Genomic DNA, 23,632 nt, shown 5'->3' with positions numbered 1-23,632 from the left:
GCTGAGGCACAAGAATTGCTTGAATCCAGGAGGAGGAGGTTGCAGTGAGCCGAGATTGCTCTACTGTACTGCAGGCTGGGCAACAGAGCAAGATTGTCTCAAAAAAAAAAAAAAAAAAAAATCTGCTGAAAGTAAATATTTTCATCTAAAAATATTTTCAATTTTCCTGTCTTACTTCAACTTGCCTCACAGCCATTTGGCTAAAAACCTAATTCCTAAGAAAACTGATTATTTTGACAGAGGGGAAAGTGCTCATTTAACTTTTGACATTCCATGTTTTATTATTCTACCTAAGTAGTTTGAGAAATGAATCATTTATTCATGAGTTCTTTGGACCTATTTTCACCTAAATTCTAATATCAATACAATTCCCCTAACAACCAGATTTTTATTATTTTATTTTATTTTATTTTATTTATTTGAGACAGGGTCTCTCTCTGTTGGTGGGAGTGCAGTGGTACAATCAGGCCTCACTGCAACCTACACGTCCTGGGCTCAGGCAATCCTCCCACCTCAGTCTCACAAGTAGCTGGGACTACAGGCACACACCACCATGCCTGACTAATTTTTAAAATTTTTTTGTAGAAACAAGAGTCTCATTACGTTGCCTAGGCTGGTCTCGAACTCCTGAGCTCAAGTGATCCTCCTCGCTAGGCCTCCCAAAGTGCTGAGATTATAGGCGTGAGCCACCACACTCGGCCTACAACCTAATTTTGACTGAGACAAAAACTTCAGATCATGCACAGGGCAGGCATTTAAAAGTAATCTAAGAATATCCCATAGAACATTTTGAAAAACCATTAGTGTTATCTTAAGTTGATCCTGTAATAGTCAACTACTATTCTTGCTTTTGAATTCCATTAGATCATAAGCTCTGTGAAGGCAGATGTTGTTATCACCTGTTGCACAGTAGGTAATCAACAAATGTTTACTGAATGAATGAAGAAAATAATTAATCTTACTTTAGCTTTATCACTGTCAATTTAGTTTGTTGTGGATTGTTTGGTTAATCCTATAAAAATACAAATATGGGCCAGGTGCATTGGCTCATGCCTGTAATCCCAGCAATTTGGGAGGCAGAGGCAGGTGGACCACGAGGTCAGGAGTTCGCCAGCCTGACCAACATGGTGAAACCCCGTCTCTACTAAAAAAACAAAAAAAGTAAAAATAAAAAAAAGCCTGGCGTGGTAGAGGGCACCTGTAACCTCAGCCTCTGGAATCCAGGAGGCGGAGGTCAGAGGTTGCAGTAAGCCGAGACCATGCCACTGCACTCCAGCCTGGGCAACAAAGCAAGACTCCATCTCAAATAATAATAATAATAATAAATAAAAATAAAAATATACAGTCTGTATTTTTCTTTTTAAAAACATTCATTCATTCATTCATTCATTCATTTACTCACTCATTCATTCAATTAGAGACAGGGTCTCACTCTGTTACCCAGGCTGGAGTGAGTACCGGCAGCCTCAAACTCCTGGGTTCAAGTGATCCTCCCACCTCAGTCTCCTGAGTAGTTGGGATTATAGGCACTAGCCACTGTACCTGGCTCATATTTTTATTAATAGTAGTTTTGATCTAAAAATTTCCATGTTTACAGACAAGATTATATTATAATTCAATTAGAAATTACATATAAATAAATATATCACCTATACAGTTACTGCTTAACAGATCTACAATTTTTCTTAACATGTATTTACATAGTAATGCTTATTATCTTCTCCCCCTTTCTGGAAAGTGAGACTAGGTAGAGAAAGTTGAGCAAGAGTCTTTTACCTATATCCTCAGTTGACCACTGACAAGTATGTCTACTGGTAAAGACAAACAGTAAAAGGACATTTAGTCTAATGCTCATGCAAAGACATAAGTCTTTCTACGGCCATATGCACAAAGGTCACAAAGGTTAATTTTATTTATGTTCCAATCCTTTTTTTTTTTTTTTTTTTTTTCAGAGTCTTGCTCTATTGCCCAAGCTGGAGTGCAGTGACTCAATCTGGGCTCACTACAACCTTCGCCTCCTGGATTCAAGCGATTCTCCTGTCTCAGCCTCCCAACTAGCTAGTATTACAGGCACACACCACCACGCCCGGCTAATTTTTTTATTTTTAGTACAGACAGGGTTTTGCCATGTTGGCCAGGTAGGTCTCAAACTCCTGACCTCAGGTGATCCACTGTCTTGGCCTCCCAAAGTGCTGGGATTACAGGTGTGAGTCACTGCATCTGGCCTTGTTCCAATTTTATTTAAGTCTAGTCCCACCAAAAACAGTCCAAAATGTCTCCAGGCCAGACATTAAGTTTGTCAGATATGTTCCATCTTGTTAATTTAATAATAATCTAGTCAACTTCAATTTATTAGTACATTATAAATGAAAATATCAGATTAATTTTTTTCTCCTCCTAAGAATTAATTTGCTCTAAGAACATCAAGCTGGTGTCAATGCATTACAATCCAACACTTTCATTTTTTCTCAAGTAATCTCTATTTACCAAACAATTTCTCAAATGTGATTTATATATATTTTTTTGAGGTGGAATTTTACTATGTCGCCCAGGATGAAGTGCAGTGGCATGATCTTGGCTCACTGCAATCCCCGCCTCCCAGCTTCGAGCAATTCTTCTGCCCAATCTCCCAAGCAGCTGGGATTACAGGCATGCACCACCATGCCCAGCTAAATTTTGTATTTTTAGTAGAGATGAGGTTTCACCATGTTGGCCAGGCTGGTCTCAAACTCCTGACCTCAGGTGATCCACCCACCTCAGCCCCACAAAGTGCTGGAATTATAGGTGTGAGCCACCGTGCCCAGCCTGATTTAAATTTTTTATCAAAAAGGTATATAAACAAACCAAATTTCTGCTTTGTTTTTGAGAGTCTTGTTCCTTTGCCCATGCTGGAGTGCAGTGGTACGATCACAGCTCAATGCAGCTTCGACCTCTTCAGATCAAGTAATCCTCCTACCTCAGTCTCATGAATAGCTAGGATGATAAGTGCATGCCACTATGCCCGGTTAATGTTTTTAATTTTTTTTTTTTTTTTTTTTTTTTGAGACCAAGTCCCACTCTGTTGCCCAGGCTGGAGAGTAGTGGCACAATCTCGGCTCACTGCAACCTCCACCTCCCAGGTTCAAGTGATTCTCTTGCCTCAGACTCCAGAGTAGCTGGGATTACAGGCACACATCACCATACCAGGCTAATTTTTTTTGTATTTTTGGTGGAGATGGGGTTTCGCTATGTTGACCAGGCTGGTCTCCAACTCCTGACCTCAGATGATCTGCCAAGCTCAGCCTCCCAAAGTGTTGAGATTAAAGGCATGAGCCACCGCGTCCGGCCAATTTTTTTTTTTTTTTTTGAGATAGGAGTTTCGCTCTTGTTGCCCAGACTGGAGTGTGGTGGCACGATCTCGGCTCACCGCAACCTCTGCTTCCTGAGTTCAAGCGATTCTCCTGCCTCAGCTTCCCAAGTAGCTGGAATTACAGGCATACACCACCATGCCTGGCTAATTTTGTATTTTTAGTAGAGAATGGGCTTCTCCATGTTGGTCAGGCTAGTCTTGAATGCCTGACCTCAGGTGATCCGCCCACCTCGGCCTCCCAAAGTGCTGGGATTACAGGCGTGAGCCACTGCGCCTGGCCTGTTTTAATTTTTTTGTAGAGACAAGAAATCTTCTCACTGTGCTGCCCATATCTGTTCAGCAATAACTATAGATGATGCATTTAATTATTAGCCAATGGATATTTATCATCTCAAATTTCTGGACTCATGTTATCTTCCTACCTTGGCCTCCGAAAGTGCTGGGACTATAGGTGTGACCCACTGTGCCTGGCCTTATTTCACTTTTTTTTTTTTTTAAGACAGGGTCTAGCTCTGTCACCCAGGCTGGAGTACAGTGGCATGACCTTGGCTCACTGCAACCTCTGCCTCCCAGATTAAAGAGATTCTCCTGACTCAGCCTCCCAAGCAGCTGGGACTATGGGCACCCGCCACCACCCCGGGCTAATTTTTGTATTTTTAGTAGAGACAGGGTTTCACCATGTTGGCCAGGCAGGTCTTGAAGTCCTGACCTCAAATGATCTACCTGCCTCAGCCTCCCAAAGTGCTGGGATTATAGGCATGAACCACTGTGCCCAGCCTCATATACTTTTAATATTGGGGAATTAAAAAAAAAAAAAAAACTCCTCCACTCCAATATACTTAAAAAAAAAAAAAAAAAATATATATATATATATATATATAAACATATTCAGCAAGAAAAATATCAAATTGGAAAACAAGTCTCTACATTTAGTAAAGTTAAACACATATTTATTTTACAATATGGAAGATACCCTGCAAAGTATTGTTAAGTACCTAAGAGAAAACAAAATAGTAGGATGTGCTAGAGAAAACATACACAGCACCCAATTACGATTTTTAGAAGAATTTACTTGTTACCTTTCATGGCCTCTTCAAAAGAGCAAGGTCTTGCTGGACTAGATATTTCCTTCTTCACATTTACATTCAAAGCACCAGCTGCTGCTATTAAAAAAAAGATTAATGTATTTATCTACATTTACTCATCCTAAAAACCTTATATCTTAAAATTTTAAACTAGAATATCTTGTCACAAAGTATCATTTAATTATTTGTTAAGCAGAAATTCTAGTTGAGGTAAATTTCTATCCTCTAAATTCTCCAATCTCCAAGTGGGCGGAGCATGCGATCACTTAGCAAAACAAAACCAGGCCGGGTGTAGTGGCTCACGTCTGTAATCCCAGCACTTTGGGAAGCCAAGGTGGGTGATCACTTGAGGTCAGGAGTTCAAGACCAGCCTGACCAACATGGTGAAACCCTACCTTTTTTTTGCGACAGAGTCTCGCTCTGTTGCCCAGGCTGGAGTGCAGTGGCGCGATCTCGGCTCACTGCAACCTCTGCCTCCTGGGTTCCAGCGATTCTCTGCCTCAGCCTCCTGAGTAGCTGGGATTACAGGCGCCCGCCACCACTCCCAGCTAATTTTTTTGTATTTTTAGTAGAGACAGGGTTTCACCATCTTGACCAGGCTGGTCTTGAACCCCTGACCTCGTGATCCACCTGCCTTGGCCTCCCAAAGTGCTGAGATTACAGGTGTGAGCCACCGTGCCCAGCCAATTTTTTTTTTTTTTTTGAGTCAGAGTCTCGTTAGGTCACCCAGGAGTGCAGTGGTATGATCTTGGCTCACTGCAACCTCCACCTCCTGGGTTCAAGTGATTCTCCTGCCTCAGCCTCTTGAGTAGCTGGGATTTCAGGTGCACGCCACCATGCCAGGCTATTTATTTATTTATTTATTTATTTATTTATTTATTTATTTGAGATGGAGCTTCACTCTTGTTACCCAGGCTGGAGTGCAATGGCGCAGTCTCAGCTCACTGCAACCTCCACCTCCCAGGTTTAAGGGATTCTCATGCCTCAGCCTCCCGAGTAGCTGGGACTACAGGCGCACACCACCATACCTAGGTAATTTTTGTATTTTCAGTACAGATGGGGTTTCACCATGTTGGCCAGGCGGGTCTCAAACTCCTGACCTAAGGCAATCTGCCCACCTTGGCTTCCCAAAGTGCTGGGATTACAGGCGTGAGCCACCGCACTGGCTGCCAGGCTAATTTTTGTGTTTTTAGTAGAGATGGGGTTTCACCGTGTTGGCCAAGCTGGTCTCAAACTTCTGACTTTAAGTGATCTGCCCGCCTTGGCCTCCCAAAGTGCTGAGATTACAGGCTTGAGTGCCCAGCCTACTGTAACAAATTTAAACTATAAATTTAATGTGCCTAAGAATATAAATCAGTTTTAAAAAATAAAGTTTAATAAATTACAAATAAATTGGTTCTTGCTTCAAATGATTATATATTTTATTTGAATATATTTTATTTTATTTTTTCCTTTGAGACAGGGTCTGGGGCTCTGTCACCCAGGCTGGAGTGCAGTGGCATGGTAATGGCTCACTGCAACTTCCACCTCCCAGGCTCAAGCCATCACCCATCTCAGCCTCCTGAGTAGCTGGAACTACAGGCACATGCCACCACACCAGGCTAATTTTTATATTTTTGGTAGAAATGGTGTTCCGCAATGTTGCCCAGGTTGGTCTCAAACTGCTGAGCTCAAGCAATCTGCCCACCTAAAACGCCCAAACTGCTGGGATTACAAGCGTGAACCACCGTGCTTGGCCTTAATTTCTACTTTTCTTTTTTCTTTTTTCTTTTGAGACGGAGTTTTGCTCTTGTTGCCCAGGCTGGAGTGCAGTGGCACGATCTCAGCTCACTGCAACCTCCGCCTCCAGGGTTCAAGCGATTCTCCTGCCTTAGCCTCCCGAGTAGCTGGAATTACAGGCATGCCCCACCGCACCCTGCTAATTTTGCATTTTTAGTAGAGATGGGGTTTCTCCATGTTGGTCAGGCTGGTCTCTAACTTTTGACCTCAGGTGATCTGCCCACCTCGGTCTCCCAAAGTGCTGGGATTCCATGTGTGAGCCACCACGCCCGGGCAATTTCTATTTTTCAATATATTTATTTTATATTTTCTAACATGTCAAATGATAGTTATAACGAAAATAAATAAAGAGAGAAATCTGTACACATCTCCTGAGAATGAAGTTAAATAATTTATCTTAGTATGCTTCGCAGTAGGTCCAACAAATGATTTATAGGCAACTGAATGGAAAAAAATACACATAAAATATTTATGCATGACATTAATTCTAGTAACAATAGATTTAAAAATATAAACTAATCCTTGAAAAAAATTTAAATTTCTACTTTTAAATCATGTTATTAGTTATTTTTAAATTCTTATTATTCTTTTTTTGAGACAGGGTCTTGCTCTGTTGTCCAGCCTGGAGTACACTGGCATGATCACGGCTTACTGCAGCCTCAATCTCTCAGGCTCAAGCGATCTCTCACCTCAGCCTCCCGAGTAGCTGGGACTACAGGCACATGCCACCACACCCAGCTTAGTATTATTTTTTCTTTGTAGGGATGGGGCGGGGGTTCTCACTATATCGCCCAGGCTGGTCTCAAACTCCTGGGCTCAACTGATCCTCTTGCCTTGGCCTCCTGAAGTGTCAGGACCACAAATTTGAGCCACCTCACCCAGCCAGTAATTTCTTTTTAGAAAAAAAAAAAAAAAAAAAAAGATGTTAAATATTACATCCCCATTTCTTATAGAAATCACCACTGTGGAGTTACAGCAAATAATATCTAGTGTGATTTCTGTGTCTGAATAGGCTGAAGTAAAAAAAAAATTAAGATGTTTTAATGGCTAAGCAAAGCTTCAGAGACTATCAATAATACAAAGGTTTTATGACTCTGAAAAGTATCTAAGTGCCTGAGAGAATACACATTTTGATTTGGGGCAGTATGGCCCCACTGGGTGTTAGAAGTTCTGTACCTGGAAGAATGTGTGGAACTAGGATATGTTCACTTGAGCCTTTGCCTTGACCCTACCTTTAGACCATGTAACAGGCACCCAGGATCCCTTTAGACCATGTAACAGGCACCTAGATTTTCTTTTCTTTCTTTTTCTTTTTTTGAGACGGAGTCTTGCTCTGTTGCCCAGACTGGAGTACAGTGGCGCGATCTCGGCTTACTGCAAGCTCTGCCTCCTGGGTTCATGCCACTCTCCTGCCTCAGCCTTCCGAGTAGCTGGGACTACAGGTGCTTGCTACCACGCCTGGCTAATTTTTTGTATTTTTTTAGTAGAGACGGGGTTTCACTGTGTTAGTCAGGATGGTCTCGATCTCCTGACCTCGTGATCTGCCCGCATTGGCCTCCCAAAGTGCTGGGATTACAGGCGTGAGCCACCGCGCCCGGCCAATCCCTAGATTTTCTGTACAACTATCCTAGATTTTGTGAACACTCTTAGGCATATTAGGTGGAAGCACTGGTTAAGGTATCAAAGGCTTCCAAGTATAGGATGGAGCCAAAAAGTGGCAAAAGAAGGGTAGCAGGCAGGGATGCTCTCTCCTCATGCTACCATAGCCCAGCTTAGAACTCAAAGCAATTTGAAAATTCTAAATTTAAATTTAGCCTTTCAGGTTGTTATGAGGGTATTTTGGTCAAAATAAGATAGGAGGTATTTCACTTAATGATTTGTTAGTTTCATTTATAACTTTTAAGTATTTCAACGAATAGTATTAACAGTCACCACTTCAACTCCAACCCGTAAATATTAGGATGGACCTTGTTTTGGCTGCTATAATAATACACTATCGAGTAATCAAATATTTAACAGTAGTCCCTAAATGAATCACAACAGCTATTAGTTTGTCCTACTGAGATAGGCCAAATTCTCTGTGCCCAAGTTTTCCTGAAATCATATTCTCTCTCATGGCTTCCAAGACACTTCTCATGGACACTTGAAAAGATTATCACATTTCATAAAATACAAAAAAGTAAAATTGTGGCTCATGCCTGTAATCCCAATACTTTGGGAGGCTGAGGCAAGCGGATCACTTGAGGTCAGGAGTTAGAGACCAGCCTGGCCAACATGGTGAAACCCTGTCTCTACTAAAAATACAAAAATTAGCCAGGTGTGGTGGTGGGCACCTGTAGTCTCAGCTACTTCGGAGGCTGTAGCAGGAGAATTGCCTGAACCTGGGAGGTGGAGGTTGCAGTGAGCCAAGATCACGCCATTGCACTCCAGCCTGGGCGACAGAGTAAGATTCCATCTCAAACAAAAACAAAAACAAGAACAAAAAAACGAAAATTGCAGGAAGACTAATTAGCTGTATCATAGAGGCAGAAGCTAAGGCATTAGATTGTATTACAAAGTTTACATACCTTATATTTACTCAAACAAGGTTTTCTAAGAGTGATTGCTATCTGTAACATACAAAATATGCTGGGGGAAAACTTGAAAGAGCAAACATACATTCTTAGGCAATTGCCTAAGAATGGCCAAAATTAAGCAATTAGTATAGCCTTTGAAGTAGAATATTTAAAAGTTGTATATTCAGCAATTTATCAAAGGGCAATTTCTAATAATTAGCATTTATCACTAAGAAATGAGGATTCTTAGTGTTGATGCTAAGTACTTCAAAGTCCTGAAGTCTCATATCAATAAAAACAAAGAAACAAGTGAAGACAAGAAAATCTCAGTGTTTTCAGGATAGCAAAACCTTTAAGGCTATTCCCTGACATAAACTCCTTTCCCTTCCAACACAACTGATGCAGAAGCTCATCAGGAAACAAATCCTATGTATTAATTATACCATCTTTCTTCTCGCGTTTGTGCAAGCTCCTGCAAAACATTAAATGTCAATATTTAGTAACTAACAGTTACTAAAATGCTTTAACTATCATTAATTTTCTTTCCTTTTTTTTTTTTTTTTTTTTTTTTGAGACGGAGTCTCGCTCTGTCACCCAGGCTGGAGTACACTGGCGCAATCTCAGCTCACTGCAAGCTCTGCCTCCCAGGTTCACGCCATTCTCCTGCCTTAGCCTCCCGAGTAGCTGGGACTACAGGTACCTGCCACCATGTCTGGCTAATTTTTTTGTATTTTTAGTAGAGACAGGGTTTCACTGTGTTAGCCAGGATGGTCTCGATCTCCTGACCTCGTGACCCACCTGCCTTGGCCTCCCAAAGTGCTGGCTGGGATTACAGGCATGAGCCACCATGCCCAGCCAACTATTATTAATTTTATATCAAATGTCCTTAGATGTTTGAGGCCTTCCTAGAAAGGAAACAATAAAATATTTGGTTTTTGAGAATAAGCCAATCTTCTTTCTCCTATTTTTGTTGAAGCCAGGATGTTATTTCTAAACTTTGCCTTTTTGGTCCAAAGTTTTCAAACATGATCTTTAATTCGGAGACAAATATCAAGGTTATTTATTTATTTATTTTTTGACAAAGTCTCACTCTGTTGCCCAGGCTAGAGTACAGTGGTGTGATCTTGGCTCACTGCAAACTCCACCTCCCAGGTACAAGAGATTCTCCTGTCTCAGCCTCCCACATAGCTGGGTAAACAGGTGCCACCACCACGCCTGGCTAATTTTTGTATTTTTAGTAGAGAGGGGGTTTCACCATGTTGGCCAGGCTGGTTTTGAATTCCTGGCCTTAAGAGATTCACCCACCTCAGCCTCCCAAAGTGCTAGGATTACAGGCGTGAGCCACCACGCCAGGCCTTCAAGGGGGTATTTTAACAGTGCTGTACTGTGGCACACCTTTTGTAACAAATCAGTAGAAAATAATGTTGCAAAATTCAGATACGATTAAAAATAAAATAGGAGGCTGGGAGTGGTGGCTCACGCCTGTAATCCCAGCATTTTGGGAGGCCGAGGCGGGCAGATCACCTGAGGTCAGGAGTTTGAGACCAGCCTGGCCAACATGGCAAAACCCTGTCTCTACTAACAAAAATTAGCCATGCGTGGTGGTGCATGCCTGTAGTGCCAGCTACTCATGAGAGGCTGAGGTAGGAGAATCGCTTGAACCTGGGAGGCAGAGGTTGCAATGACCCAGGATCACGCTACCGCACCTCAGCCTGGGCAACACAAGACTCCATCTCAAAAAGAAAAGAAAAGAGAATAGGGAATAGAAAAATTAAGTGATAGAAAGCAATTAACTTAAACTAGTTGTAATTCTGTCCTAGCTACTGTTTTCTTCACTTTTTGATGCCAGGGCTTTCTTTCTCTGCCCCTTTCTTTACCTTCTACCTCACTGGATCTTGAACTATATGGAAATAACATACTAATAAACTACAGATAGAGAAGAACTGCTAATTCTGAAGTATGCTTGAGACTGGACTGAACTGAACCAATGGTAAACATGGCAGAAGCCAAGCCTAGGTCAATGGAGCATGCAAAGAGTTTCCATTTCCAAAATGTTCTCCCATTTCTGCCAAAAGGAGGCTTTTTTCTTTTTTCAGGCATCTAAATGAATGCAGGCAAATACTTGTGAGATACTTCATAAACAGGTGTCTTCTAAACTTTTAACATTTTAGGGTCGGACGTGGTGGCTCATGCCTGTAATCCCAGCACTTTGGGAGGCCAAGGCAGGTGGATTACAAGGTCAGGAATTTGAGACCAGCCTGGCTAACATGGTGAAACCTCGTTTCTACTAAAAAAACAAAAATTAGCTGGGCGTGGTGGTGCACGCCTGTAGTACCAGCTACTCGGGGGGCTGAGGCAGGAGAATAGCTTGAACCCAGGAGGCGGAGGTTGCAGTGAGCCAAGATTGCGCCATTGCACTCTAGCCTGGGTGACACAGCGAGACTCCGTCTCCCACCCACATGCAAAAAAAAAAAAAAAAAAAAAAAATTAGTTCCTCTCATTTCTAAAATAATCAGGTTTTTGTTTTGTTTTGTTTTCTGTTTTTGAGACAGTCTCACTCTATCGCCCAGGCTGGAGTGCAATGGCACAATCTCAGCTCACGGAAACCTGTACCTCCCAGGTTCAAGCAATTCTCCTTCCTCAGCCTCCCCAGCAGCTGGGATTACAAGCGCCCATCATCACACCTAGCTAATTTTTTTTTTTGTATTTTTAGTAGAGACAGGGTTTCAGCACGTTGGCCAGCCTCATCTCAAACCCCTGACCTCAGGTGATCCACCCGCCTCGGCCTCCCAAAGTGCTGAGATTACAGGTGTGCGTCACCACACCCAGCCTAAAATATCGTTTTAACCCAACCGCTTAAAGTTATATTTAAAATATTTATCAGGTATTATGGGGCAATATAGAAAGAAAAAAAAAATTTATTCACCATCAGTCTTTGGGATTTTTTATTTTATCACTTGTCACTCTAGTTTATCTCTTCTCTCTCTCAAAATGTACCCTATAAATCAGCCAAGCTAAACTGTTAGCAATTTCCCAAAGTTGTCACTTTCACGTTTCTGCACATAAGCGGTAGTCAATGCATGGAAATTCTTATGGAAGAGTAACCTGTAAGATAGCGTCAGAGAATCTGACTTCAGAGCATTGCTGGCTTTTATTATTATAGTATAAGGTAGAAATGATTCCTTAACTAATAAGAGTAAAAGCAGTATTTGGTGGCTGTCTTCTTAGAAAATAATGTCATTTCCAAAAGAAACTAACATCAATTCATCTTAGTGAGCAACTTTCTTTTTGGTTGGCTAGTCATCTTCATATTCTTTCAAAAAACTGGAAATTAATTATTTGTTTTAGTTCTGAATTTTTCATTTTGACATACCTGGGTCTGGAGTGTAAGTGAATGGTTGAACATCATGAGATCTTCCAGCGTTCGTCACTACATATATTCCCACTGACACAGGCAAAGTTATATGTTGGTCATGATAGGGGGGAACCTTCACAATAAGATGATTCTGATGTAAAGAAAAGCACAAGGGTTGGAAAAGAAGCAATACTTAAATTTAAAATTTTAAATTAAGTATATTTCCTGTTAGCTGTAAAGTTTAAAAGGTGATTAAAAAAAAAAGAATGCATTTTAAAGCTCAGGTTCACAGACATCAGGATATTAATCTTAACACTGCTTTTAAGGTAAAATCCAAGTGTTTTACAATGGCTTACAAGGTCAAGATCCCTGCCCTGTCAACTTCATCTCATTCCTGCTCTTCTAGCTCACTATACTGCAGCCACACTGACCTCGGTCCCTTCTTTTAACATACTAAACTCGGTTTTACCTCAGATTCTCTGTACTTGTTATTCTCTTCAATTGCAATATTCTTCCTTCACCTCCTCAAATGGTGAGTTCCTAACCCATTATCAGGTCAGATACAAATGTCACCTCAGAGAAGCCTTCCCTGATCATCCTACTTAAAGCAAAACCCTTCCCCAACCTTATAACATAATCTTGTTTATTTCCATAACAGCACTTATCATCACCCCTGAAATTACCCTATTTGCTTGTTTTTTGGTCTCTCTCCAAACACAAGAATGTAAGCTCCATGAGGATCTAGGCTGTTTTGTTCTTCACTCTGTCTCACTTGTAAAGAATAGTACCTTACATAAGGTACATATTGAATAAAAGAATGAATAAATTATTAGAAAAAAATATGCCCACCAAGGGCAAAGTCAGTTACCATACGTTCTGTACAACCTCAATGTGAGATGTATTTCACAATGCAGTTCACTACTCCTAACAACATAATTCTCATTTTAAGTCAAACTGGGTTCAGTTTATCCACGTCTCAGTAAACCAAAGATGTTTTTAGTTGGAATAGTGGCAGAAGCATCCTTATAAGAGAAAAGCAGAGTTCATAAATGTTTCACCAGTACTTACTCAAGGGGACTATATCTTCTTAGAGGGTAATACGAGCCATATTCAACTTTTTTTCTTCTTCCCTAGTAGATTATTATAATGGTAAGGGATATCATAGGGTAGTGATTATGCTTTTTTACTAATGATCTGATTTGCAGGAGGCCGAAGCTGACAGCTGAGAGTGATGTGAGTTTGATGACATTTAAAATTTAGTTAGACTATATAGTTCGTTGACTCAGTTGAATAGAAAACATGGGACAAATGAGATCAAGGTCAAGGTTTCACCATTTCTGAGAATTTAATTTGTTTCTGAGCCATCTTAAAACACTCTTTGAAATACAGTCACATTATAAATAAAGAACTAGGCCGGGTGCGGTGGCTCACGTCTGTAATCCCAACATTTTGGGAGGCCGAGGTGGGCAGATCACCTGAGGTCAGGAGTTTGAGAACAGCCTGGTTAACATGGTGAAACCCTGTTTCTACTAAAAATACAAAAAATTAGCCGGCCCTGGTGGCACATGCCTGTAATCCCAGCTACTCAGGAGGCTAAGGCAGAAGAATCACTTGAACCCAAGGGGGTGAAGGTTGAGGTGAGCCAAGAGTGCTGTCATTGCACTCCAGCCTGGGCAACAAGAGCACAACTCTGTCTCAAAAAAAAAAAAAAAAAAAAAAAAAAACTAGCTTCTAATTTACGGAATTAACAGAATGCCCCCTAACTTAGCCATCTCAAAAAAACCATTCTTTTCAACTAGGTGGAAAAACATGTACAAATATGCATACACATCCACAGTTATGAGGCAGGAGCTAAATCTGAACACATACAAGGTCATAAAAAATGCACTGGTATTGATCTAACTTCTAAGAAACAGAGTTACTGAATCTTGTCTACCCTCATTTTTACTCTGTTGTTTAAACACTACAACTATGTCACAGAAACAGTCTACCTAGAGTTAAGGAGATGGGTGAATGAACAGCTTGTGAGAGCTTCCACTCTTAAAATTATTTGGCAAACTCCATAATTCAAACTATTCTTTTGAATAAAAACTTGTTTCTTGGTGATTAGTAACAGGATTGGTGTCTACAAATCAGATGCATATTTTATCAAAATACTTTTACTCCACTTGCTTTGGAGAGCATATTTAAGTAAAACTAATTTTGAAACCTTTTAAAAAACAAATGAACCTATTTTGCTACTAATTCTTCAAACTTCCTCAATCTGAATCTAGAAATTCTACAACTGATCTGAATTAAAAATTAGGTAAACTGTGACTAGTGATCAAAAGCTATTTTTAATACTCTCTCATAAATTAGAATCAATTAACTATCACTGAGCTAGGGATACAGTACATACAAAGCATGCAAAGGGTTGGGAGGCTTTGGGAGCAGGTATAATGCTCTTTGGGATAAAAAGAGGAAAACAATTGAATTTTAATTTCTTAGAAAAATCTGCTTAGATTCAAATAACTTTTTCCCTAGCAGATAATCCTTTTCAGAGTGTACCAGCTAGATATCTTTTGCTCTTCCATGAGATACTTTTTATTTTGTCACATTAATTTTACAGCTGGGAATATATATAATTAGACTTGACCAAAGACCCATTACAAAATTACTCTTAGAACCGATTTGAAAAACATAACCTCTAAGCTTTCAAGTCTTTGTTTAGTCTAGTTCTTCCCACAAATTCTTCTGAGGATCTTTTTTTTGTACTTCTTTCAAGAATTTTCTTTCCACGTTTATGCCATCTTCCCCTGAGCTATCCTTTTATGTATATTTGTATATATAGATTGAATATCCCTTTATATATATATTTTAATAGGTAATTAATGTTATATATAACTCATCTACAGTTGTTAAAAGGAAATAGATATAATGAACGACCATGTACCCATCATATTTGGTATACATGAGCATGAGGTATACTATGGACCAGAAAAGCCAAATATTGAACAAAGTATTGTTTTTCTAGACTTCATTAGTGTCAATATTTATAATACTATATATATATATTTTTTTTTTTTTTTTTTGAGACGGAGTTTCACTCTTGCTGCCCAGGCTGGAGTGCAATGGCGTGATCTCAGCTCACTGCAACCTCCGCCTCCTGGGTTCAAGTCATTCTCTTGCCTTAGCCTCCTAAGTAGCTGGGATTACAGGCATACGCCACCACACCCAGCAAATTTTTGTATTTTTAGTAGAGATGGGGTTTCACCATATTGTCTAGGCTGGTCGCAAACTCCTGACCTCAGGTGATCCACCCACCTCGGCCTCCCAAACTTCTGGGATTATAGGCATGAGCCACACGCCTGGCAATATTTATAATATAACAGAAAAAGCGTAATATCTGACGAATTGATTTTGGGTTTGCAATTGAATGGCTATTATAATCTTTCACAATTGCAATTTGTGAAATTATCTTTAAACGGTGTTTTCTACTATACCATCTGCTGGGTATTTTTAAATATTGTAGAGATTCCCTTTCAACTTTTTTTGTGTAGGCCTAATATTTCTTTACTGCTCACATCCAAAGTGTCTTTTCTCTTTTTTTTGTTTGAGACAGGGTCTCACTGTCACCCACGTGGAAGTGCAGTGGCGGAATCAGGGCTCACTGCAGACTCAACTTCCTGGGCTCAGGTGATTCTCTGACCTCAGCCTCCCAAGTAGCTGGAACTATATGCATGTGCCACCATACCTGGCTATGTTTTAAATTTTTTGTAGAGATGGGATCTCATTATGTTGCCCAGGCTGGTCTTAAACTCCCAGCTTCAAGCAATCCTCCTGCCTCTACCTCCCAAAGTGCTGGGATTATAGGTATGAGTCACCATGCCCAGCCTCAACACATTTTCTTCCCCCTAAATGTTTACTTTGTGGGTTTTCTTCCTTTAATATAATCTCTAGAATCAATTCTCTAGGATCTCAGCTCTGATTCCACTCAAAGGCTTCCAAGAAAACCCCTTTAGAAAAAAAAAATAAAAGCTCTCTCTGAAAAAGATAAAAATGAACAAAACCACAGAAATAATGACAGATTATATTATGATTTAGTTTGTTTACATACTTGCTTGCAAAAACCCCAGGACCTCTAGATATAGTCACCAAATAAGGATATAATTCCTTTCCATTCCACCACATGTCTTATTTTTATGATTATTCTTCTTTAATCTACTGTAGCTGGCATAACTGCCCTGAAAAAAAGTGTTTTAAAAATATAACTACCCCATGCCTCAAAAGGAAAGAGAGAGAGAGAAAGAAAAATGGAGGTAGGGAGGGAGGATAACTTATGAATATAAAGTTCTATACAAAATAGCAAGTTAATACTATAATTTGTTGGGGCTATGTCATTGATATTTTGTATAATTTATAAGGCAAGTCTCTTTATCTTCAGAAATAGTCTCCTTATCTATAAATCTTTATCATAAGAATAACAATCATAATAGAGCATTACGAGCAAGGGAGTCTACATTAATCTAACCAATTTGTCAAGAAACAAAACATGTTCATAGCATACAAAAGTACTGCATGAATAAATTAAGTTTCAGTTAAGATTACAACTCTAGGTATTTAAAGACCTGGCTGAAATTAGGGTTTGAAGTATCCTCAGAAAGAACAAATGAACCTTACTTAGACCACACAGTCACCCATTTTTTTCTTCAAGGTGAATAAAATGAACTAGTAAGTTTTTCTTGTGTATCTATTAAGTGTTTGGTATTACAAGGAACACAGAAGAATTATAATACATTGCCTCTAACCTCCAAGAGTACTCCAGAGGAAGCTATTGTTGGTTCAAGGGAGTGGAGATGGTCTGATCAAATAATATAAGAAATAATAAAATGCTAGAGTCAGAGTAGTCTCAAATAATCTAATGAAAGTGCTTATCTTACAGATCAGAAAACTGGGGCACAAAAGTGATTTGTCTTACTTAGTTAACACAGACTGCTAATGACAAAGCAGGTATTAGAACTTCAATTAAGACTAGTCTGACTACAAACCCTAGGAGATATTACCCAATGGTCTGTGTGACAAAGGAATGTTTGTTAAGTCCCACTATCTCTTTTCCACAACATGTAGTAGCATAAGGCCAGAGGAAAACTTGCCACATAGCATTTATCTAGATATATAGGAATCTCCACACTATACGATATTGTCTAGGAAATAATTAACTTTACCCAGAGAGAGTTCTGGTCTTTACCTCTGGCTGCGAGGAGGTAATCTCTAGGTTCCTACAATGTCTTGTGTGACAGTGATATTTACTTGAGAGCTTTGGTCACTGGATAGTCTAACAATGTGATTTATAACAGAGGCTTTGGAACACACCATATCAATTCTAATTTTGTGGAAGTGAAGACCAAAGGTAGCTGCATGGGCAGTATATAATCAGCTCTGAAATAATAACTCTGGACACCAAAGGCTTGAGTGAGCTTCCCTGGTTGGTAATTCTCTGCATATTGTTATCACACATTGCTATGCCAAGATGGTAATGTCTTCCTGAGGATGACAGAAGGTTGGTGCCTGGGACACTCCGAGACCTTGTGTTATGCATCTCTCCCTTTAGCTGATTCTGATTTCTATCCTTTTGTTGTAGAACTATAGGTACTAGGCCAGGCACAGTGGTTCACACCTGTAATCCCAGCACTTTGGGAGGCCAAGGCGGGCGGATCATGAGGTCAGGAGATGGAGACCATCCTGGCAAACATGGTGAAACCCTGTCTCTTCTAAAAATACAAAAATTAGCTGGACATGGTGGCACGTGCCTGTAGCCCCAGTTACTCAGGATGCTGAGACAGGAGAATTGCTTGAACCAGGGAGTCAGAGGTTGCAGTGAGCTGAAATCGCGCCACTGTACACCAGCCTGGCGACAGAGCAAGACTGTCTCAAAACAACAACAACAACAACAACAACAACAACAAAACTACAGGCACTAAGTACAGCACTTCCCAGAGTTCTGTGGATTGTTCTAGGAAGTTATCAAATCCAAGGGGACAGTAGGAAAACCACTGTTTGAGCCACTCATTCAAAAAAAGAGGGGGGCCTGGGGACCTTTGAACTTGCGTCTGGTGCATTAAGTGGGAGCAGTCTTGGCTGTGCCCTGAGCCTTAAGTCTGGCAATATATTGGATATATGTTTTAAATTTTATTAGGTTTTTAAACATACACAAAGGAATAAAAAATAAATTTTAAAACGACAAGGAAATTATAAACTTTTTGGATAAAGTGGCTATAGATTGTCTAATTTTTGCCTCTTCTATTTTTCTACCTTCTGTCACGTGCTCTTTTCTTTCCCCATCAGCTTCTTACACTAAATTTTAGGCTTTGGGTAATTTACACATTAGCTTCTTCCTGTTTCTCTCTTCTTTCTCTGTCTCCAGTCTACACCTGTAAATACTACCTCTTCTCCATGTGCCTTCCAACTTGCTTATAAATTTGGCCTTCTGTTAGTCTCAATTTCTGGGGTTTGGTCCTGTCTGCTCTAAATACTAATTCCTAAGTTAGGTCTTGATCCTTGTTTTCAAGTTTTCATTGTTATTTGGAAAACAATACATGGTGAGGTCCTACAAATACAGACTCTTTAATATCAGTGTGATGAGTGCTTCTAAACATAAGAAGGCTTAACAAATATAAAGCACCTGAAACATAACAGATTCTCAATAAATATTGGTTTCCCTTTTATTGAACTATATAGTGGATTAAGACCTCAGAGAAAATAAATATCAGGAAAGAAAGATTTTGTTTATTAACAATGGAAACATTTGTTAATGATCCTAACTTTTTAAAATAGAGGCGGTCATGTTTACCATTAGGAAAATAATTCTATTTCAGTTAAAGAAACTCAAGAAAGAAACTTTAAATGATTCGTATCAATCCCATAGGAAGAAGAAATTTAATCTATTGATTCAGGAAAATTTCAGAACAAAATTGAATTGCTCAGAGAGTAAACAACCAAATTATAAAAAAGCTTAAATTGTACCTGATGAAATAATTCCATATCAATTTCAGCTTCTGACTTCCAAGAGTTTTCATCTGATTGAAATAAAAACAGTGATTTATTAAATTTTTGAACTTTTTTTTTTTACTCTGCAGCTATGACTATATCCATATAACAAAATGAAAACATGCAAATATCTGTACCACAAACATGTGTACTTACCAGAAACATTTTCTTGGAAAATAACTTTAGTTCCTTTCAGAAAGTTCTTGCCGATTAAAAATACTTCTTCTTCTCCTTTCACTGAACAGCTATGCAAGCTTTTCTTTAAGATTTCTGGCACTCCTGCTGGCTGAGCTGTGGAGATACATAAGCATTCTATAACAAGAACCACCAAAACTTATTTCTTACCTAAAATCAACTTGCAATCATCTGGTTCTATGAGTTGTCTTTATTGAAGGAGGGGTAATAAATATTTTTATAGTAACACAATTATCTGGAAAGGCTATAATTCTTGCTCTACTGACATCAGGCTTGGCCATGTGACTGGTTTGGATAATCAAATATGAACTTAAGTAATGTGCCAAGTCCAAGTGAAAACTTTGAGAGTCATCACATGGTTTTACCAACTCGGTTGTTGCAAGCCACTGAGTTTTGTTTTATTGTCTACTTTTAAATTGTGTGTTATTGCAGTATCATTTAGCCTTCAGCTATTGATACAAACAAGTATCCTGTCTTTGTTAAATACAGGTTGAGCATCCCTAATCCAAAAATCTAAAATCTTTTTTTTTTTTTTGAGACTGAGTCTCACTCTGTCGCCCAGGCTAGAGTGCAGAGGTGGGATCTCAGCTCACTGCAACCTCCGCCTCCTGGGCTCAAGCGGTTCTCCTACCTCAGCCTCCTCAGTAGCTGAGATTACAGGTGGACACCACCATGCCCAGCTAATTTTTGTATTTTTAGTAGAGATGGGGTTTCAACATGTTGGTCAGGCTGGTCTCGAACTCCTAACCTTGTGATCCACCCACCTCGGCCTCCCAAATGCTGGGATTCAGGCATCAGCCACCATGCCCAGCCAAAAATCTAAAATCTTAAATGCTCCAAAATCCAAAACTTTTTGAGTGCCAATACAATGCTCAAAAATTTACACACCTGGGCCAGGTGCAGTGGTTCACACCTGTAATCCCAGCACTTTGGGAGGCTAAGGTTGAAGGATCACTTGAGCCCAGGAGTTCGAGACCAGCCTGGGCAATAGTGAGACCTTGTCTCTACAAAAAAATCAAAAAAATTAGCTGGGCATGGTAGTGTGCACATGCAATTCCCAGCTACTTAGGAGGCTGGGGTGGGACGATCACTTAAACCCTGGAGGTCGAGGCTGCAGTGAGTCATGATTGCACCACTGTTAAGTACTTATATGTGAAGAAATATAAGAAAAGGATTGCTTATTGGTAGCATATAAATTCAGAGTCAGGTGAAACCCTGTTTCTACTAAAAATACAAAAAATTAGCTGGGCATGGTGGTGGGCGCTTGTAATCCCAGCTATTTGGGAGGCTGAGGCAGGAGAATCTCTTGAGCCCGGGAGGTGGAGGTTGCTGTGAGCCAAGATCATGCCACTGCACTCCAGCCTGGGTGACAGAGCAAGACTTCATCTCAAAAAATAAATAAATAAATAAATAAATAAATAAATAAATAAATAAATAAATAAAAAATAAATAAATAAATAAATAAATAAATAAATAAATAAATAAATAAAACAAAAATAAAAATAAAAATAAATTCAGAGTCAGGAATGATGGTGATGCCAAACAGGTTATTTACAGAGATTGTTTACAAAGGTGGCTGAAACAGTGACACCTTTGCTTTTTGAAACTTTGATGCACAAAATTATTTAAAATATTATGTAAAATTACCTTCAAGCTATGTGTATAGCTGTATACGAAACATAAATGAATTCTGTGTTTACACTTGGGTACCATTCCCATGAAACCTCATTATGTATATGCAAAGAAATTCAAAGTCCAAAGAAATTCAAAACCTGAAACACTTCGGGTCCTAAACATTTAAGATGAGAGATATTTAACCTGTTTGTATATGATAAGTGACATTTTCAACAATGCTGGGGAATTTAAATTGTGAATGTATAAACAAATACACTGGCCGGGTGAGGTGGCTCGTGCCTGTAATCCCAATACTTTGGGAGACCGAGGGGGGCAGATCACCTGAGGTCAGGAGTTCGAGACCAGCCTGGCCAACATGGTGAAACCCCATCTTTACTAAAAATACAAAAAATTAGCTGGGTATGCTGGCACATGCTTGCAATCCCGCTACTCGGGAGGCTGAGGCAGGAGAATCGGTTGAACCCAGGAGGCAGAGGTTGCAGTGACCCAAGATCACACCACTGCACCCTAGCCTGGGCAACAAAAGTGAAATCCTGCCTAAAAAAAGAAACAAACAAAAAACAAAAAACAAGTATTGTCTAGAACCTATAGGGTAAATGTGTGAACAGAATGGAAAGGGTTATTGGTCATACACTGACAATTATATACCCTTTTAAGTGAAGAATTAACTAAATCAGTTTATTTAAAGGTAACTTTTTGGAGTAACAGGAAATAGATACTTGTTTTTTAAAAACATTCCAGAAACATATGGTATATCTTGTTCTGATAAGAAAATAAAAGGTACGGCCGGGCGCGGTGGCTCACGCTTGTAATCCCAGCACTTTGGGAGGCCGAGGCGGGCGGATCACGAGGTCAAGAGATCGAGACCACGGTGAAACCCCGTCTCTACTAAAAATACAAAAAATTAGCCGGGCGTGGTGGCGGGCGCCTGCAGTCCCAGCTACTCGGAGAGGCTGAGGCAGGAGAATGGCGTGAACCCGGGAGGCGGAGCTTGCAGTGAGCCGAGATTGCGCCACTGCACTCCAGCCTGGGCGACAGAGCGAGACTCTGTCTCAAAAAAAAAAAAAAAAGAAAAGAAAAGGTACAAAATTATATTAATATATTGTGTGGAAATTCCACTTCACTGATTACTGGTAAAACTTTTTCCCATATCTCATTTTTTAGATTTATGTGTTAAAGGCATAAGATGGCCAAATGAGGCCCCAAGGTTTAGAATACATTTATCTTCTACATATTTGTATTTACATTATAGAAAGAACTAGTCTGTTACTCTCAAGATAATTTAACTTTTGGCCTTTTAAAAGGTCCTTTCTTTAAAGTTTACGAGATGGGTCCCCGACAGACGCCATACTAAACAGAACTAAAGTCAAGATTATTTAAGCATTAACTGTTTTATTTTTAAGTTATTTAATTTAAGTTAAATTTTATATACACATATATGGAAGTTAATATAATTTTATAGTAAAATTAGACATTTACTTGCCTGTTTTTTCCCCTAGCCTGCTAAACTGTAAGCTCCTTAAACTATAATCTTTAATTTCAGAGTTAGGCACACTGTAACTATCCATTGAATTAACTATGAAGCTTTCCAAAAACAAACCATCAATTGGCATGTCTTTTTGTTTGTTTCAAAGCACTACAGGTGACTCGAACCTACACCCAGGATTGAGAACCACCACATTTAATTTATGTTGACTAAATGAGTGACTGAATGAGCAATGAGGCATATTTTGTTATCAGAACACAATAAAAAATTTTTTAAAAAAAGCACTCATTTGAACAATTTCCTTTTTTTTTTTTTTCTTTTTTTTAGAGACTGGGTCTCTTGTATAGGCTGGAGTGCAGTGGTGTGATCACAGCTCACTGCTCTCTCAAAACTCCTGGGCTCAAGTGATCTTCTGCCTCAGCCTCCTGGGTAGCTGGGACTACAGGCACATGCCACCATGCCTGGCTTTTTTTTTTTTTTTTTTTTTTTTAATTTTTGTAGAGACAGGGTCTCTCATTATGTTGTTCAATACACTTCCATTATAAGTTTCTGGCTTGAGTTAGTTTCCATGAATTTTTTGGCAGATTTAAACAGCTGGAGTAAAATGAGAGGTGAAAACAAAGTTGGTTAGTAAGAAGAGCTGGGATTGGAACAGGAGACAGAAGGAAACAGGAAGACCAGCCTCGGCTGGTCTCAAACTCCTGACCTCAAGCGATCCTCCTGCCTTGGCCTCTCAAAGTGCTGGTATTACAGGCATGAGCCACCGTATCCAGCCTTCTTCTAAAAAAAAAAAAAAAAAAGGGTGGTGGGGGTGCTGGGAGCGGTGGGCAGATCATTTGAGGTCAGGAGTTCAAGACCAGCCTGGCCAACAGGGTGAAAACCCATCTCTACTAAAAATACAAAAAAATTAGCTGGGCCAGGTGGCACACACCTGTAATCCCAGCTACTCAGGAGGCTGGGTGAGAGGACTGCTTGAACCTGGGATGCGGAGGTTGCAATAAGCCAAGACTGTGACAGCGTGGGTGACAGAGCAAGATTCCATCTCAAATAAAAAAAAAAAAAATTCTATTCATTCACTCATTTTTGTAGAGACTAGGTCTCACTATGTTGCCCAGGCTGGTTTCAAACTCCTGGCCGCAAGCAATCCTTCTACCTTGGCTTCCCAAA

At 39.7% G+C, this 23,632-nt stretch overlaps 1 protein-coding gene across 6 annotated transcripts in view; it reads right to left on the bottom strand.

Annotated features, from left to right (window-relative positions):
* The window catches only part of NFAT5 (nuclear factor of activated T cells 5), a 129,897-nt gene that overhangs the window by 14,856 nt on the left and 91,409 nt on the right, over positions 1–23,632 (bottom strand). For 5 of the 6 annotated variants that reach the window (XM_032157783.1, XM_032157785.2, XM_058441155.1 and 2 more), the window contains 4 exons: positions 19,306–19,440; positions 19,126–19,178; positions 12,142–12,274; positions 4,429–4,512 (listed from right to left, as the gene is read on the bottom strand). In XM_032157783.1, coding sequence (XP_032013674.1) covers positions 4,429–4,512; positions 12,142–12,274; positions 19,126–19,178; positions 19,306–19,440 — 405 coding nt within the window. The remainder of the gene's footprint in view (positions 1–4,428; positions 4,513–12,141; positions 12,275–19,125; positions 19,179–19,305; positions 19,441–23,632) is intronic. The other variant, XM_032157784.2, reaches the window with a different exon arrangement.

The sequence above is a fragment of the Hylobates moloch genome, unplaced genomic scaffold (assembly GCF_009828535.3).
Source record: "Hylobates moloch isolate HMO894 unplaced genomic scaffold, HMol_V3 SCAFFOLD_6, whole genome shotgun sequence".
Classification (NCBI taxonomy): Eukaryota; Metazoa; Chordata; class Mammalia; order Primates; family Hylobatidae; genus Hylobates; species Hylobates moloch.
This window is presented reverse-complemented; position numbering and strand designations above follow the sequence as displayed.